General features: G+C 38.3%; 1 protein-coding gene across 1 annotated transcript in view; it reads right to left on the bottom strand.

The window, feature by feature from the left end:
• The window catches only part of CDH4 (cadherin 4), a 442,653-nt gene that overhangs the window by 42,248 nt on the left and 384,230 nt on the right, over nucleotides 1-16,175 (bottom strand). The window contains exon 8 of the mRNA XM_053716006.1: nucleotides 8,080-8,217. Coding sequence (XP_053571981.1) covers nucleotides 8,080-8,217 — 138 coding nt within the window. The remainder of the gene's footprint in view (nucleotides 1-8,079; nucleotides 8,218-16,175) is intronic.

The raw sequence follows: 16,175 nt of genomic DNA, 5'->3' as shown, positions 1-16,175 counted from the left end.
TTTGCTGTTATATTTCCTACCTCAGGACTAACTTTCCTGCTACAGAGTCAAGTCAAAACTCGCCCACCAATTAAAACTTTAAGCTCCAGCTACATAGCTAGCGGTTTTCAAGCATCAGATCTAACAACTGATTCCTTTGACACGGAATACAGACTGGATTCCGCCAAGTGCATTTACATTGTGCAGCTACGTAAAGTAAGTCTCTGCAAATTGTCATCCAGCTAAGACTCACCTTACTAAATCAGCTATTGCTGATATTCTCATAGCATCTACCGGAGGAATAACTATTTGTACATGTACCGCACTGTCTCTCTCGTTTTCCAGCAGTGTATGCTGTATCGTAGGTCAGTGTTAAGCCCCTCCCACTCCTACGAAGCCAGCTACTTGGCAAGTCTTTCCCACGGACTTATCCTCAGGTGCAAGGCAGCAGTCTCCCCAGAGAACATCTTGCTCCTGTGAGCAACGGGTTAGTAACCTGTGTATACTAGCCTGTCACTGGCTACTCCGTTTTGCCTCTGAGAAACCACCAGCTCCTATAAACAGTTTTGCTTAGTAACTGTTGATACATTGCAGTAACTCACTCACTGACTATTGAATTCTGCTTACAACATAGTTGCAATTCCTGTCAGAGTGAAACAAATGAACATCTTATGAACTATTACTTAGTACAATATTATAGTAACAAGTTAGATCTGCAGCTAAGTGTCCATACAACTACCTAAAAGCATAACAGGCATTACATAATACTAAGCCCACAGAATGGAACCAGCAGATCTACCACAGATTTTTTACAACTTGTCCCAAAGAGTGGATCAGCTAGGACAAGGACTTAGTGAACTTCAGGTTGAAAACCAAACTCTCTGTAGTATAATAAAGGACTCCATAGCCCTTAAAAGTAATCAATCTGACTCCACGCCTGAACCCTGAACCCCAGGTTTCTTTACCTGACACTTGCTCTGGGAACAGGAAGATGTACAGGCAGTTGTTCAATTTAAAACCTAAAACATACAACACAGACAGAATAAAGGTTTTAACTCTGATCTCATTCCTTAGAGGAGAGTCTAGGGTCTGGGCTGATACTTGCTATGAGACCAACGATCCCATTCTTGCCTCCCTAGATGAATTTTTTAGAACTATGGATGAATTATATCAGGACACCAACCTACAATTAACGCAGGAAGCCAATATGAAAAGTCTGAAGCAGGGCCAGCGTCCTGTGGAAGACTATATCACAGACTTTAAACAATACGCCACTGATTCTCAATGGAATGCCATAGCTTTAAGGAATCAATTCTGGTTAGGCCTGTCAGATTCCATAAAGGATGAGTTAGCCCGCACCAAACTTCCAGACACAGTAGAAGCTATAATATTGTTGGTCATTCAAATAGACCGCAGGCTCAGGGAAAGGAAGACCGAACGGTATACGAATGACTCACCAAACAGGACTGCATCCAACACTAGTCAATTATCAACCTCCAGCAAAGCTACTGTATAGGCCAAGGAAATAAGAGTCATCAGAGGACCGCTGACTCCTCAGGAGAGGAGCCGAAGAAGGAATCAACAGGTGTGCATGTACTGTGCTAACCCCACTCACATTGTTAAGGATTGTCCAGTCCTTCAAAAATCCAAGAAAAGTAAGTGTCTACATATACACTCTTCCCAACCACTAGATGAAAACACCACTTATTGTCATATCTCTTTACTTTTACAGTGGGATCAAAGCAAACTGACTGCTGAGGCTATCGTGGACTCTGGAGCCTATGGGAACTAAATAGATAAGGAATTGATTGTTAAAAATAAAATAACGTTGGTGTGTAAGCATAAACCAGTATCAATTCAAGTTATTGATGGCTCTAGCATTATCACAGGTCCTGTTACGCACCTAACTATACCCATACATGTACAAACACCCACTGGACATACTGAATATATAATTATCAATGTGTTACCTTCCCCCTTATTTCCCATTGTTTTAAGTTTAAACTGGCTCCAAGTCCACCAACCAATCATAGATTGGAAGCACTTACAGGTCAATCTCACTTCCACCTACTGCCAAAAAACCTGTTACCCTCATCAAGATCTCCTACTCCAAGTACCTGAACCAACTCTCTCTCTACTTAAAGAATAATCAGACTTCTGTGATGTTTTTAGTAAGAAAGAGGCCAAAGCTCTTCCCCCCCACCAAGTCTTTGACTGACTGATTGAATTACAGCCCAGAGCTACTGTACTATACGGACACCTATACCAAGAGGTCAACCCGAATTAGAACACCTTAAAAATTACCTTGATGACAATCTATGAAAAGGATTCATTAGACCATCCACTTCACCTGCTGGTAATGGGGTATTCTTCGTAAGGAACAAGGACTCGACACTGAGGCCAATCATTGATTACAGAGAACTTAATAAAAATACTATCAAACAGAGGTACCCATTACCCTTAATTCCAGAGCTCATAGAAAGATTATATGAAGCAAAGATTTTCACCAAATTAGACTTGTGAGGAGCGTATAACCTTGTACGTATCAGAGAAGGGGACGAGTGGCTGACTGCCTTCAGAACTAGATATAGACTTTATGAGTATTTGGTTATGCCCTTCGGGCTATGCAACGCCCCCGCTACCTTTCAATACTTCATCAATGATGTCTTCAGAGATCTCCTGGATGTTTGTATTGTAATCTACCTTGATGACATTTTAATATATTCCAACACTTTACAAGATCACATCAAACACGTCAGATGGGTACTTCCAGACTAAAAGTACATCAGCTATACGCTAAATCTGAGAAGTGCATCTTCCATACTAATGAAATTTCATTTTTAGGCTATCATATCAGTCCATCTGGAATACAGATGGAGGAAAATAAAGTCCAAACTGTTAAGGACTGGCCACAGCCCATAACTAAAAAAGGATCTTCAACGGTTCTTAGGATTTGCAAATTACTATAGGAAATTTATTAAGAATTTCTCTAAAATTGCAAAACCACTCACATGTGTCTCACTGGTTCCACTACTCCTTTCCATTGGAATTCAGAAGCAACTGAAGCTTTCAATGACTTAAAACAAAGATTCACCAGTGCTCATCTTTTACACTTTCCAGACCCAAAGCTACAGTATATATTAGAAGTTGATTCATCTGACTATGCCATTGGAGCAATACTCTCACAACATGAAACACTGTCAACACCTATTCACCCTATAGCCTACTTTTTAAAGGTTATACTCCGCTGAGAGGAATTATCCGATAGGCAAGAAAGAGCTTCTTGCTATAAAATGTTCACTAGAACATTGGAGACATCTCCTAGAGGTCACACAAATACCCATAGTCATTTATACGGACCACAATAATCTGGAATATCTACAAAATAATAAGACTCTCTCCTCAAGACAGGTGCGTGGAGCCTCTACTTTACCAGATTTAATTACAACATCATATACAGACCAGCAAACAGAAACGGCAAAACAGATGCACTTTCCTGGAAAAAAAAAAAGCATGTGCCTCTACAGAACCCCTAAATATCATACCCACTGAACGCTTCATAGGTATCACATCAAATCTTGCAGTTTAACTAAAAAATTCCTTAAGTAAGGATAAAGATCTGCCACATAGAAACCTCACCTTGAAACCAAATGGATTCTACTACTTAAATCAAAGGTTGTACATACCAACTGACTTACGACCAGCACTACTAAGATTGTTTCACGAATCACCTCTTTCTGGACATCAGGGAGTGACACGCACTTTAGAAAAGATCTCAAGGGAATTCTGGTGGCCGAGAATGAAAACCTCTGTAATAGAACATATATAAAGTTGCACTGTTTGTACTATATCTAAGTACCAGAAGCAACATCCATATGGACTCCTCATGCCCATACATATTCCTGAAAGACCATGGCAACATGTGGGGATGGATTTTATCGTCAAACTTCCAACTTCACAAAAACAAAATATCATTCTTGTCATAATAGATCTTTTCACTGAGATGGCCCATTTTATACCATACCACAAACTCCCCACTTCATTTGAAACTGCTCAGTTATTCTTAAAACATGTGGTCAGGGTTCATGGAATTCCACCCATACTCACCTCTGACCGAGGCTCCCAGTTTACCTCCCGGTTCTGGAAACAACTTCAAATTAACCATCATTTCAGTACGTCTTTTATTCCTCAAAAGAATGGACAAGCAGAACGCCTGAACCAATGGCTAGAACAATATCTCTGTTGCTATTGTTCCCAACAACAAACTGACTTGGTACAGTATCTGCCCATGGCTGAATATGCATTCAATGATTCCATCAACTCCACAACGAAGATGACACCATTTTCCGCCAACTGTGTTTATCAACCAACATTTTCATTCTCACCTTGGTGGTATTTCAGCCTCCCCATAAGTTGACCAGTTGACTAATTTTCTCCTCGAAACTTTCAGGAATCTCCATGAGAACATCACACAAGCTCAAGTCACTCAAAAGAAAAACTATGATTTAAGGCGATGACCACCTCCAACATATTCAGTAGGAGATTGTGTGTCGTTATCAACTAAAAACGTAAAACTGCAGATACCAAGTAAAAAGTTGGGTAATTTGTCCATCGGACCATTTCCGATCTCTAAGATAATAAACACCAATGCTGTCACTCTGGAACTACTACCCACAATGCGCATACATCCCACCTTTCACGTGTCTCTCCTGAAACTGGCTAGACACATGAGGGACTCTACACCTGTTCTACGTCCCGTGCCTGTAACTCATCTCCCAAATAATATGAAGTACAAGACTTACTTGATTCCAGATACTGTAGAGGGCAATTGCAGTATCTGTTTCGATGGAAGGGTTACAACAGTGAGGATGATACTTGGGAACCTTCCACTAATATACACGCTCCCAGACTGGTGTCCCTATTTCATCATCGATTTCCCGACCGTCCACGACCTCAAGCTATGGGACAGCTTGCTTGAGGAGGGGGTCATGTCAGGACTCTCACCTTAGCCCATCCCACTTTGCATTTAAAGCCATCTGCACACCTGCAAACAGGTGCTTAGTATTTTCTTAGGTGAACCTAATCACTAGCTCTGCACTGAGCCTCTCCGCTTGGAGTGTTTGCTGTCAAGAACGACTTTATCAAGGATTTCATTGTTTGCTGTTATATTTCCTACCTCAGGACTACCAAACTTTCCTGCTATGGAGTCAAGTCAAAACTCGCCCACCAAGTAAAACTTTAAGCTCCAGCTACATAGCTAGCTGTTTTCAAGCATCAGCTCTAACAACTGATTCCTTTGACACGGAATACAGACCGGATTCCTCCAAGTGCATTTACATTGCGCTGCTACGTAAACTAAGTCTCTGCAAATTGTCATCCAGCTAAGACTCACCTTACTAAATCAGCTACTGCTGATATTCTCATAGCATCTACCGGAGGCATAACTATTTGAACTTGTACCGCACTGTTTCTCTCGTTTTCCAGCAGTATATCATAGTATCATAGGTCAGCATTAAGCCCCTCCCTCTCCTACGAAGCCAGCCAATCGGCAAGTTTCCTCAGAGAACATCTTACTCCTGTGAGCAACGGGTTAGTAACCTGTGTATACTAGCCTATCACTGCCTTCTCCATTTTGCCTCTGAGAAACCACTAGCTCCTATAAACAGCTTCGGTTTGTAACTGTTGATACATTGCAGTAACTCACTCACTGACTATTGAATTCTGCTTACAACATAGTTGCAATTCCGGTCAGAGTGAAACAAATTAACATCTTATGAACTATTACATAGTACAATATTATAGCAGCTGAGTGTTCATACAACTACCTAAAAGCATAACAGGCATTACAAATTCATCCTCATCCAGTATAGAATTTGAAAGGTTAATGGTTTTTATATTCTGTATTTGTTGTATTGACCTCTCCCCATTCGACCTCTTCCTGTGTTTCTTCCTCTTCCTCCTCCCCCTTCTGTTTTCATCCCCACCTGCCCAAAAAGGTGCTGACTTGTTTTAGTATTGGTTTTTAGACATGGTTTAGCAGTGGTACTTAGTATAGGAGTATCTCCCTCATTATCTCTCATGAATTCCCTACGTCTCATATCTGTGTTATCCATATTTATATCCCTTTCATTAAGGTTCCTAGTGACCACCGGATCTGTTCTAGTAGATGTGGAGTCCTGTCTACCCCATGTTGTCTTATTACCCTGTTTGGGTCTAACCACTAGTTCCTCCTCAGATTGGTCACTAGAGCCCCTTTTAGTGGAGTGATCTGCTTGCTCATCGTCAGTAAATTCAGAGTCAGAAAAAGTAACTTTCTTATCTAAACCTGATGTTTTAGGTTTTTGGTTAAACCATCTTCTCCTTTTTCTGTTTGTTCTTTTAGATTGTTGCCAAACATATACCTTATTATTGATATCATCTTCATTATCACTATTAACTTTTCTGAGTTTAAAATGATCTAATTCTACTCTGAATTTGTCCACACTTTCCTTCAATACTCTATCCAGGTCATCATATTTGGGATGTTCTATAAATTCATTTAGCTGTGTCTGTACATTAGTTAATTCCTACCTTATTTTAACTATTTGTTTATCTTTTAATTTAACTATTAATCCCATTAGCATTTTAGAACATTCAGAGAGTGCTGAATTCCACTCATTTACAAACTTATAATCATCAACTTGAAATGTGGGAAACTTTTCAAACGTAGCCCTCTAGGTATAAGATCAAGTAAGAGATATTTCTCCAGGGCTCTCTTATCCCACCAAGTCCGGTATTCTTTGATTAGAGTCCGTTCCATTAGAAGAAAGACTTCACTAATGTCCAATGTCTCCTGTTGTCTAATAAATGTATCCTCAAGAGAAAGTCTATTAGTGCCCATGTCAGTCAACGGTTGAAGAGAAAAAAAGCTCATTATACCCCCAGTGTGTTAATTCCAGTTCAAGAAATTGAATTCCCAATACGTGTATATACACACAGCACACTTGAGAAAAAGCCGATCCCACGCAAAGGTAAAAAAACATAGATTAGTAAATAAGTCCAGAAATTCCTTTGCTCGTGGGCTCTAGGCTTAAATATATACTAATTAGTAAAATCACTCAAGCCCTAGTCCCTGTTCATGGGTAAACATAAATACAAAATGTAGCAATTCCTATGTCAAAGAACATATATATACATATATATATATATATATATATATATATATATATATGTATATATATATATTTATATAGATATATATGCATAGATATATATTTTATAATTATAATTAATCATAAATGTATATAGAAATATATATTAAAAAAACAACATTTTCTTCTATGAGAAGAACATTGGAATGTAAAATATGTTCAGTAAATAAACAGTAAAAATTATTATTAAATATTAAAATTGAATAAAAATTATTGTAGACCTGTAGAGCTAACATGGTGTCAGGTAAGCGCATGAGCGATAAGTGTTAGTTTTTTTTGTTTTTTTTTTCATCTGATCTATTTCACCCTCTGGTTTTTGTCTCTACCCATCTTTCCGTATCCATCACTATTTATCTGTTCTATCTATGTCTTCTATCTATTTCTGTGTCTCTGTGTGTGTAATAGTGTGTGTGTCAGGATGTCTGAGTTTCTGTATATATTTATGTGTATGAGTTTTGTTTTACAACATCTCTGCACAGGTCAAAGGAGACCCCTAATTAATGGTCAAGTAAGAGGCCCCAAAATTTCTAGTGGCGGTCCAGTTCAGCATTGACTTATTATCTGTTATGACAGTTTGGCATTTGACGTGTGACAAACATTGAAGAATTAACTTGCAACACATCTGGCCAAAACCTGCTGAATTAATTTAATGCTGATGTGACCTCCTCAATTAAAAAATAGGTGTACGGTGATACATGATGCACAGGTACAATTTCAAGTGAGATAAAAAATAATCTGAAAGTTGATTTTATAGAAAATGCATCTCTGTTGTGTCTACATAAATTTGATGCATACATTGTAATGAAGAAATACTACAGAACATTAATGCACATAAACACGTTATTCCTGTACACTTTACCTATTTCATATGTTGTTCTGTCATTTATATGCAGAATGGGGGACTACTTACCATTTTGGATGTAAATTCAGGAGGGTTGTCATTAACATCTGCCACTGTAATTATAGCTGTGGCTGTATTTGAGAGGCCATGGTTCAGGTTCCCTTCCATATCAGTGGCCTGAATAACCACAGTGTACTGCTGGACCTTCTGCATGAAAGACATCAAAACAAATTATCAGCAAAAATGAATGAATAACTAGATATATAATTATTATTATATATAACAGGATTTTTGTATCAATATGCAGAGGTTTATTACCAATGGGCAGTATCATATAATATCCTATGACTTTAAGAGGCCTCTAGTCTTGAAATCAGTAGCATTATTTTGCTGATACTAACATGGTACTCATACAAAATCAGCAGTATTTTTGCAACATGTTTCCTTAACATGTGGTCATCATGTCTATGAAAATAAATGAAAAAAAGTCCAGAAAAGGCAGCATCAATTTCAAAGTTTTTAATTAAGCAAAAATCTTAACAGACATAACGACGTTTCGGGATGAGTTCACTTAATCATGCATTTTTTTTCACGTATGTACTAATATTGGGGTCTTTGCAGTGGCCCTCCAGAGGCGCGCATATTTAAGACTGTGAGTGCTGGATGTATTATTCTATCATGTCTATGTAAACACATGTACTGCAGAGTAAATATTCTCAAATTATCTTTTTTCTCAAATAGAAGAAAAAAAAATGCAGGGAACTCTAGATATACATTAATGACATTTATAGGTAAAGACAGGTTTTTGCTCAAATCAAAGGGGTTATTTATTTGGAGAAATTGCCAGTGTATTGTGTGTGTGTTTATGCTGTAAATGGGCATCAATTATCTTATTCATTCACTATGTTTTCATCTTGTTTATAATGACAAATAATAGTCATATTCATTTATACTAAATAGTATGAACATTTGAGCATGAAATACACAAAAAAAGATATACTCTGTTTCAAAACTGTAAATAATAGTGCTGCTTTCCATGCGTTTGGTGTAACATCTCCATGATAGACTGTATTCTGCATCATCTGTAAATTTGGTCAATAGTGTATCATTGATTTGATGACCACATCAGCTTAAGAGAAATGTAGACCATTGGAGCAATAATTTGTTATTTGAGCTACTTATTTTATATCAATATCAGTTTTTTTAATTGTCTAGAGGAAACATTAATCATTCCCTGTGGGCTGCCTTCAATAATGTAATTAACTATTAGATTGGAAAGTCACTGCCAAGTGATATTTATGCTGGTGCACCAGTCACGTGAAGCATACGTTATCAGCCGACACAAGACAATAAATAATTAGTCTGTGCTCAAATTACTGGGCGAAGAATCTCAAAGGTTGAGAATTAGCTTCTAATAGCTCGTTTAGCGAGGCTGCAGGAAAAATGCTCTGCACAAATTAATCTCACAATAATGTTTGCTAAAGAGAGAAAAGTCAACTCTGGTAAATGGAAAATCAAATCCAGCTGGCCAGATTCTAGAATTCTGGAATTTACAATTAGAAATAAATGTGATTAATCCTCTGTTAAGTATTCACCTTTAGGGTCTCATTCAGTGGCAGTTTTAGGTGTCACTAAGGATGTTCAGGATGCCCATACATTACTGAAATAACCCTGACACTTACATGGTAGTGCCTTTTTTAAATACCCAGGTACAAAAAGGAAGTCAGGAAAAAGGAATTTAAAAAAACAACTTTATGCATAGATAGATAGTACAGGGTATAATTTGTACTATATACCCTTGATATTATGTTTTGCGGTCACCTTTGTTATTTACCTACTGGAATGTATTAAATTGATTACAACTTACTCCTATATTTTTTTTGCATTTAAAATAGCTGTGTTTGTTTGTGGTATCCCCATCTATACTGAACATTTCAATATTTAAAGGGCCATAATACCCAAATGTTTAAACACTTGAAAGTGATGCAGTATAGCTGCAAAAAGCTGACTAGAAAATATCACCTGAACATCTCTATGTAAAAAAGAAAGATATTTTACCAAAAAAGTTTCTCAGTAGCCACATCCCATTGTAAAGGACTTTTAAGCAACAAATCGGTATGTCTGTCCCAAGACAGCGGAAGGAGCGAGCTTTTGTGCACACTCATCTTATTTCCCTATTTAGTTTAAGGAAGCTTACAATGAAATCTCATAAGAGTTAAGTGAAATCTCATGAGATCACAGTAAAAAAGTTCATGAACTCAGCACTGCTGATGCTGATTGGCTGCTGTTCATTTCTTCATTTTTTTTTTACCTGCAGCTGGGCTACAGCTGAGTATAACTTTTTACACAGAACTTACTCTGCTGAGCTAAGGAAATTGTGAGGTAACACATCTTCCTTTTTTTACATAGAGATGCTCAGGTGATATTTTCCTGTCAGCTTTTTACAGTTATACTACATCAGTTTCAAGTGATTTAGCATATGAGTATTATGTCCCTTTAAGTATTAGCTCTGCAAACATAGCCAGTAGAAGAAATTGCACTCCCGGTTAATTTTCAATTGTTCTCTCTAAGGGTACAATTCTCTAAAGCTCTCCAGTCTGGCAAGATTGTTTTAGAGGCAATTTTTTTACCTTGGGAACTGTGTATCTCATTAAGAGAAGTTCACTAATATTTTCTATGTGAAGAAGAGAAACTTTACAAAATAATGCACAGTAAAACAAGCTGATGATTTTGCTCCATGCTGGCGAGTCTTTAAGAATCAGGGTGTCAGGTAGTAGATTATTCTGTTTCTTTAACAATGGTGTTTTGTTACTCAGCTGCAGATTTAGAGTTGAAGTGAAAAAAGATACAAGAGTTGCAACCTATGTACTTTGCTCTTGTTATTATGTTACAGGAGTGACAGAGGAGAATCAACCTGTAAACTGTTGTCAGGATTAAAGTTACTTCTGGTTTAGGTGTTATTAGCTATTTGTAGCTAAGAGGGTGTTATACAGTAATCCCTTGAAGTACGTGATTAACAGGAACAGTCCTTGTATGTATTAAGGCTGAATACTCCTCCTCTGTTATACAGACCGGTTCCGTTGAGGGTGACGTATTGGAAGGGGTGTTACCTACAAAGTTGAAGTGGAGCTTTGTCTCAGTGAGAACTGAGTGATGTAACAGTGAGGGGCGGATCGGTCCATGTTCTGTTGTTGCGGTGACAGTGATTAGGTGAAAGACTTATACCAAATGTTTTAGTTACCATCCTTGCTGACTTGTAAGACTCAGGACTCCGGTTGAGGCGGGATACCGCAAGTGAATGCAACGTAGTTGTTAGTCCATAGATGTTTGGCGTAATATCCCAAAGACAGCTGACAAAGCTATGAGAAGCTGATGCAACTCTGGGGAAGCGGCGTTCGTTATCAAGTTTATGCAGTTAGCACTTCCTTGGATAGGATCAAATGAATCCTATTAATACCACAGGATTAGAAGTTCTTTTAGGTCCAGTATAGAACAAGGTAATTAGTAGGTTTAAGCCTTAAAGTCTCCAGGATATGGAGCTGCTTGTTACAACAGGAAGCAACGCTACACAACTAACCAAATTAATTGGCAGGTGGTGAAGGGTTGTATGGGAATATATAGTGGTGATTTAAAGGTATATACAACTATTGGATAAAACCCTGACACAGGGTTAAAGGGCATCATGATCTATACACGCTAGCATGAAGAGAAATCATGCAATGAGTCTGACTGATCTTCCATGACTAACACCACTCTATGTTCAAAAACTTCCTTTTTCTATCCATCTGTTGTCTTCCCCAGAAACTTTAGTTGATTTTTCTAACTGCTATGAACTTTTGTTGTTGTTAATTTTTTACTGTATGTGGCATTATTTAATTTGTTATGGTATAAAATAAAAACAATATCACAAAATGTTTTACAATGGCTAAACATATACAAAGAGTGGGTGAAGTAGTGTATGTGGTGTGGGTGGAATTATTAGTGGTGAGTAACATTTTATCCTGGCTAGTATTTTAGGACTTGAAATATATATATTTATACATACTGTATACATATTTAGACATGTACGTACTGTATGTATCTCCATGTTAAAACCTTTGCAGTCCTTCTTTTTTAATAACACCTGAGACTTTGGCCCATATTTATCAAGCTCCGTACGGAGCTTGAAGGGCCGTGTTTCTGCTGAGTCTTCAGACTCGCCAGAAACAGCAGTTATGAAGCAGCGGTCACAAAGACCGCTGCTCCATAACCTGTCCGCCTGATCTGAGCAGGCGGACAGACATCGCCGGAAATCAACCCAATAGAGTACGATGGGGTTGATTGACACCCCCTGCTGGCGGCCCATTGGCCGCGAGTCTGCAGGGGGCGGCGTTGCACCAGCAGCTCTTGTGAGCTGCTGGTGCAATGCTGAATACAGCAAGTGTATTGCTCGCGTATTCAGCGAGGTCTGGCGGGCCTGATCCGCAGTGTTGGATCAGGTCCGCCAGACCTTGATAAATAGAGGCCTTTATATCTTTGTGCCCTTAATACTTTTTAGTGTAATTATTTTTTATTTTTTTTATTATTATTAGACAGTGTTGTTATGAGTGTAACTGTACTTTTAAATGTATTTTTGATGTGTTTTGTGACAGTTTTTTGTTTTGTGAAACAGTTAATACGAGCGATACATGTGACACATAGCGTTGTAATACGAGCGATACATGTGACACGGCCAAACATCCTCAATAAACCAGATATCGCTTGCACGTTTTGTGACACTTTTTTGTTTCATGAAACAATTAACCAGCAGTCTGAGGGCGCACTATCCCAACGTGCATTAACTTCAATTGGGCTCAAGCAATCACGTTTACTTTCAACTTGTAATACAAGCGATACATCCGACACGGCCAAACAGCCTCGATAAACCCGATATCGCTTGCATGTAATTGTTAGCGCGCCACTTGTAATCTGGCCCAAGACAAACAGGATAACTTTAGAGACCATCCTGGAGTCATTTGATAATCACCAAACTACTTTAGAAGTCATTTGCACATCATCAGATATCATCAGGCTTGTAAAGTCATCAGCTAAGGTAAACAATTTTGAGTGATGACTTCAGAATGATTAGCAGATTACCTTACTGATTACTTCACATACGTGAACAGACAGTGAATGCCTCCAGCGTCATCTCATTTAAATATTTTGGCCTGTGGGCATACTTTAGGTTGGCTTCTGGTGACTAGTCTGGAGTCATTGATTATTTCAGATTGACTACAGGAAGATCATCTTTTTTGACTAGGGTGCATTTAATGCACCTCCCTCTAATCATGGGTTCTGTCATTATGGAAGCTAGGTTACACTGGTATTTGAAGCTTGGTTACACTGATATATGAAGGAGAGTTGCTGCACATGTGCAAACATGTCAGCACTACAATGTAGTAAAAATAACATGACACCACCCATGACTAGAGGGAGGCAGGAAATAACCTCAATACTATATTTTTTAACATGTATTTAGTGTTTAATGTTCTTTTAAAGGGACAGTCTAACACAAAAGCTAAAATTTACATATTCATTGGAGCATATCATTTTTGCATTACTGATGTATTTAACCCCCACTTAGGATCATGTCATTTCTGTATTAGAATGCTCATTTAACGGTAAAAGCAAAGTTATAGAACTAATTAAGGAAATCCTGTCAAACAAAAAGCCAGACAAGAAAAAAACATGTAACAAGTTTTCCTGTTAATGAGTTTTGTGCAACAGTTCAGATTTTACACTTAGTTTATAGTCTCATAGTTCATTGGGGTCAATTTATTAATGTGCGAGCGGACATGATATGATGTAGCATATTATGTCTGCTGCACATCGATAAATTATTTATCATTGCACCAGCAGTTCTTGAGAACTGCTGGTGCAATCCCGCCCCCTGCAGATTTGCGGCCGCTGGCAGGGGTGTCAATCAACCCGATCGTATTCGATTGGGTTGATTTCTGTCCGCAGCCTCAGAGCAGGTGGACAGGTTATGGAGCAGCGGTCTTTAGACTGCTGCTTCATAACTTCTGTTTCCGGTGAGCTCTGAAGGCTCGCTGGAAACACGGGGCATCAAGCTCCATACGGAGCTTGATAAATTGACCCCAGAGTCTCTAGATTTTCTTAAAATATAATAAAAATATTCTAAACATACAGGAGGGACAGAGAATAGATTTAATTTTATGAATAGAGTATTGCAGTAAGCCATAATAGTTTTTTAAGGGATCAGGAACTATGGGTGTCACAGAAATGTTTCTGGGGGAGGGGGGGTGGCAATAAAGCAAAATATGCCCAGACAATAAACACACACAAACAAACACACACACACACACACGCACACAAACACATATATATATATAACAGGGATTGAAAATTATCCCAAAATGCTGCAAGTCACAATTACTAGTACACTATACATTTTGGAGCCACTATTGGCTAAACTTTAATAAACTTTTACACATTTTTTTGTGGTGTTTAAAAAAATGAATGTCTTTATCCAGAATCTAACTTATAAATGAAAATAGAAGCAGCAGATAATTTTATTTATAATTTATTTCTTTGTTTATTTGCTCTGTTGCATTGTACAGTTATAAAGAAGTAAAACATTATCAAAATTAAACACAAAAGAACCAATATAAATGAAACTATATAAATAAAGCCTAAAACTGCTCACAGTACATTTCCTAAGATATGCAAAATTAACATTCCTCTATTTGTGGTTTTGCCAAAACGTTTAACAAATTATTCCAATATGTGAGAATTAGGACTCTACACAGAAAGTGTTAACTTAGAGCACATCGCTAATAATGAATTAATGAGATACCTTATTCTTTGCTGCTGTTAAAAATCCCCCTACATGGTACATAGCACACACAATCACACAGCATGGAGGAGAGGCCGTGACCTCATGAAAAACTTTCTTCCTTACAGGAAGCTCACTCCCCACCACTGTACAATGTATGCTGGAAATTAGAGTCCAGAACTGCAGTGCCACAATACTAAGAGGAAAATAGTGAACTACAAATACCAAAATGCTATGGCCTAGATTTAGAGTTAGGCGGTAGCCGTCAAAACCAGCGTTAGAGGCTCCTAACTCTGGTTTTTACCGCCCGCTGGTATTTGGAAAGGGTCTAACGCTCACTTTGCAGCCGCGACTTTTCCATACCGCAGATCCCCCTACGCCATTTGCGTATCCTATCTTTTCAATGGGATCTTTCTAACGCCGGTATTTAGAGTAGTGGCTGAAGTGAGCGTTAGAAATCTAACGACAAAACTCCAGCCGCAGAAAAAAGTCAGTAGTTAAGAGCTTTCTGGGCTAACGCTGGTTTATAAAGCTCTTAACTACTGTGCTCTAAAGTACACTAACACCCATAAACTACCTATACACCCCTAAACCGAGGCCCCCCCACATCGCCGCCACTCTATTAAAATTTTTAACCCCTAATCTGCCACTCTGTACACCGCCGCCAGCTACGTTATCCATATGTACCCCTAATCTGCTGCCCCTAACATCGCCGACCCCTATATTATATTTATTAACCCCTAATCTGCCGCCCCCGCTATCGCTGACACCTGCATATTATTATTAACCCCTAATCTGCCGCTCCGTATTACTTCACATACGTGAACAGACACTGAATGCCTCCAGCGTCATCTCATTTAAATATTTTGGCCTGTGGGCATACTTCAGGATGGCTTCTGGTGACTAGTCTGGAGTCATTGATTATTTCAGATTGACTACAGGAAGATCATCTTTTTTGACTAGGGTGCATTTAATGCACCTCCCTCTAATCATGGGTTCTGTCATTATGGAAGCTAGGTTACACTGGTATTTGAAGCTTGGTTACACTGATATATGAAGGAGAGTTGCTGCACATGTGCAAACATGTCAGCACTAGAATGTCGTAAAAATAACATGACACCACCCATGACTAGAGGGAGGCAGGAAATAACCTCAATACTATATTTTTAACATGTATTTAGTGTTTAATGTTCTTTTAAAGGGACAGTCTAACACAAAAGCTAAAATTTACATATTCATTGGAGCATATCATTTTTGCATTACTGATGTATTTAACCCCCACTTAGGATCATGTCATTTCTGTATTAGAATGCTCATTTAACGGTAAAAGCAAAGTTATAGAACTAATTAA

The sequence above is a fragment of the Bombina bombina genome, chromosome 1 (genome assembly GCF_027579735.1).
Source record: "Bombina bombina isolate aBomBom1 chromosome 1, aBomBom1.pri, whole genome shotgun sequence".
In the NCBI taxonomy this organism is placed as follows: Eukaryota; Metazoa; Chordata; class Amphibia; order Anura; family Bombinatoridae; genus Bombina; species Bombina bombina.
This window is presented reverse-complemented; position numbering and strand designations above follow the sequence as displayed.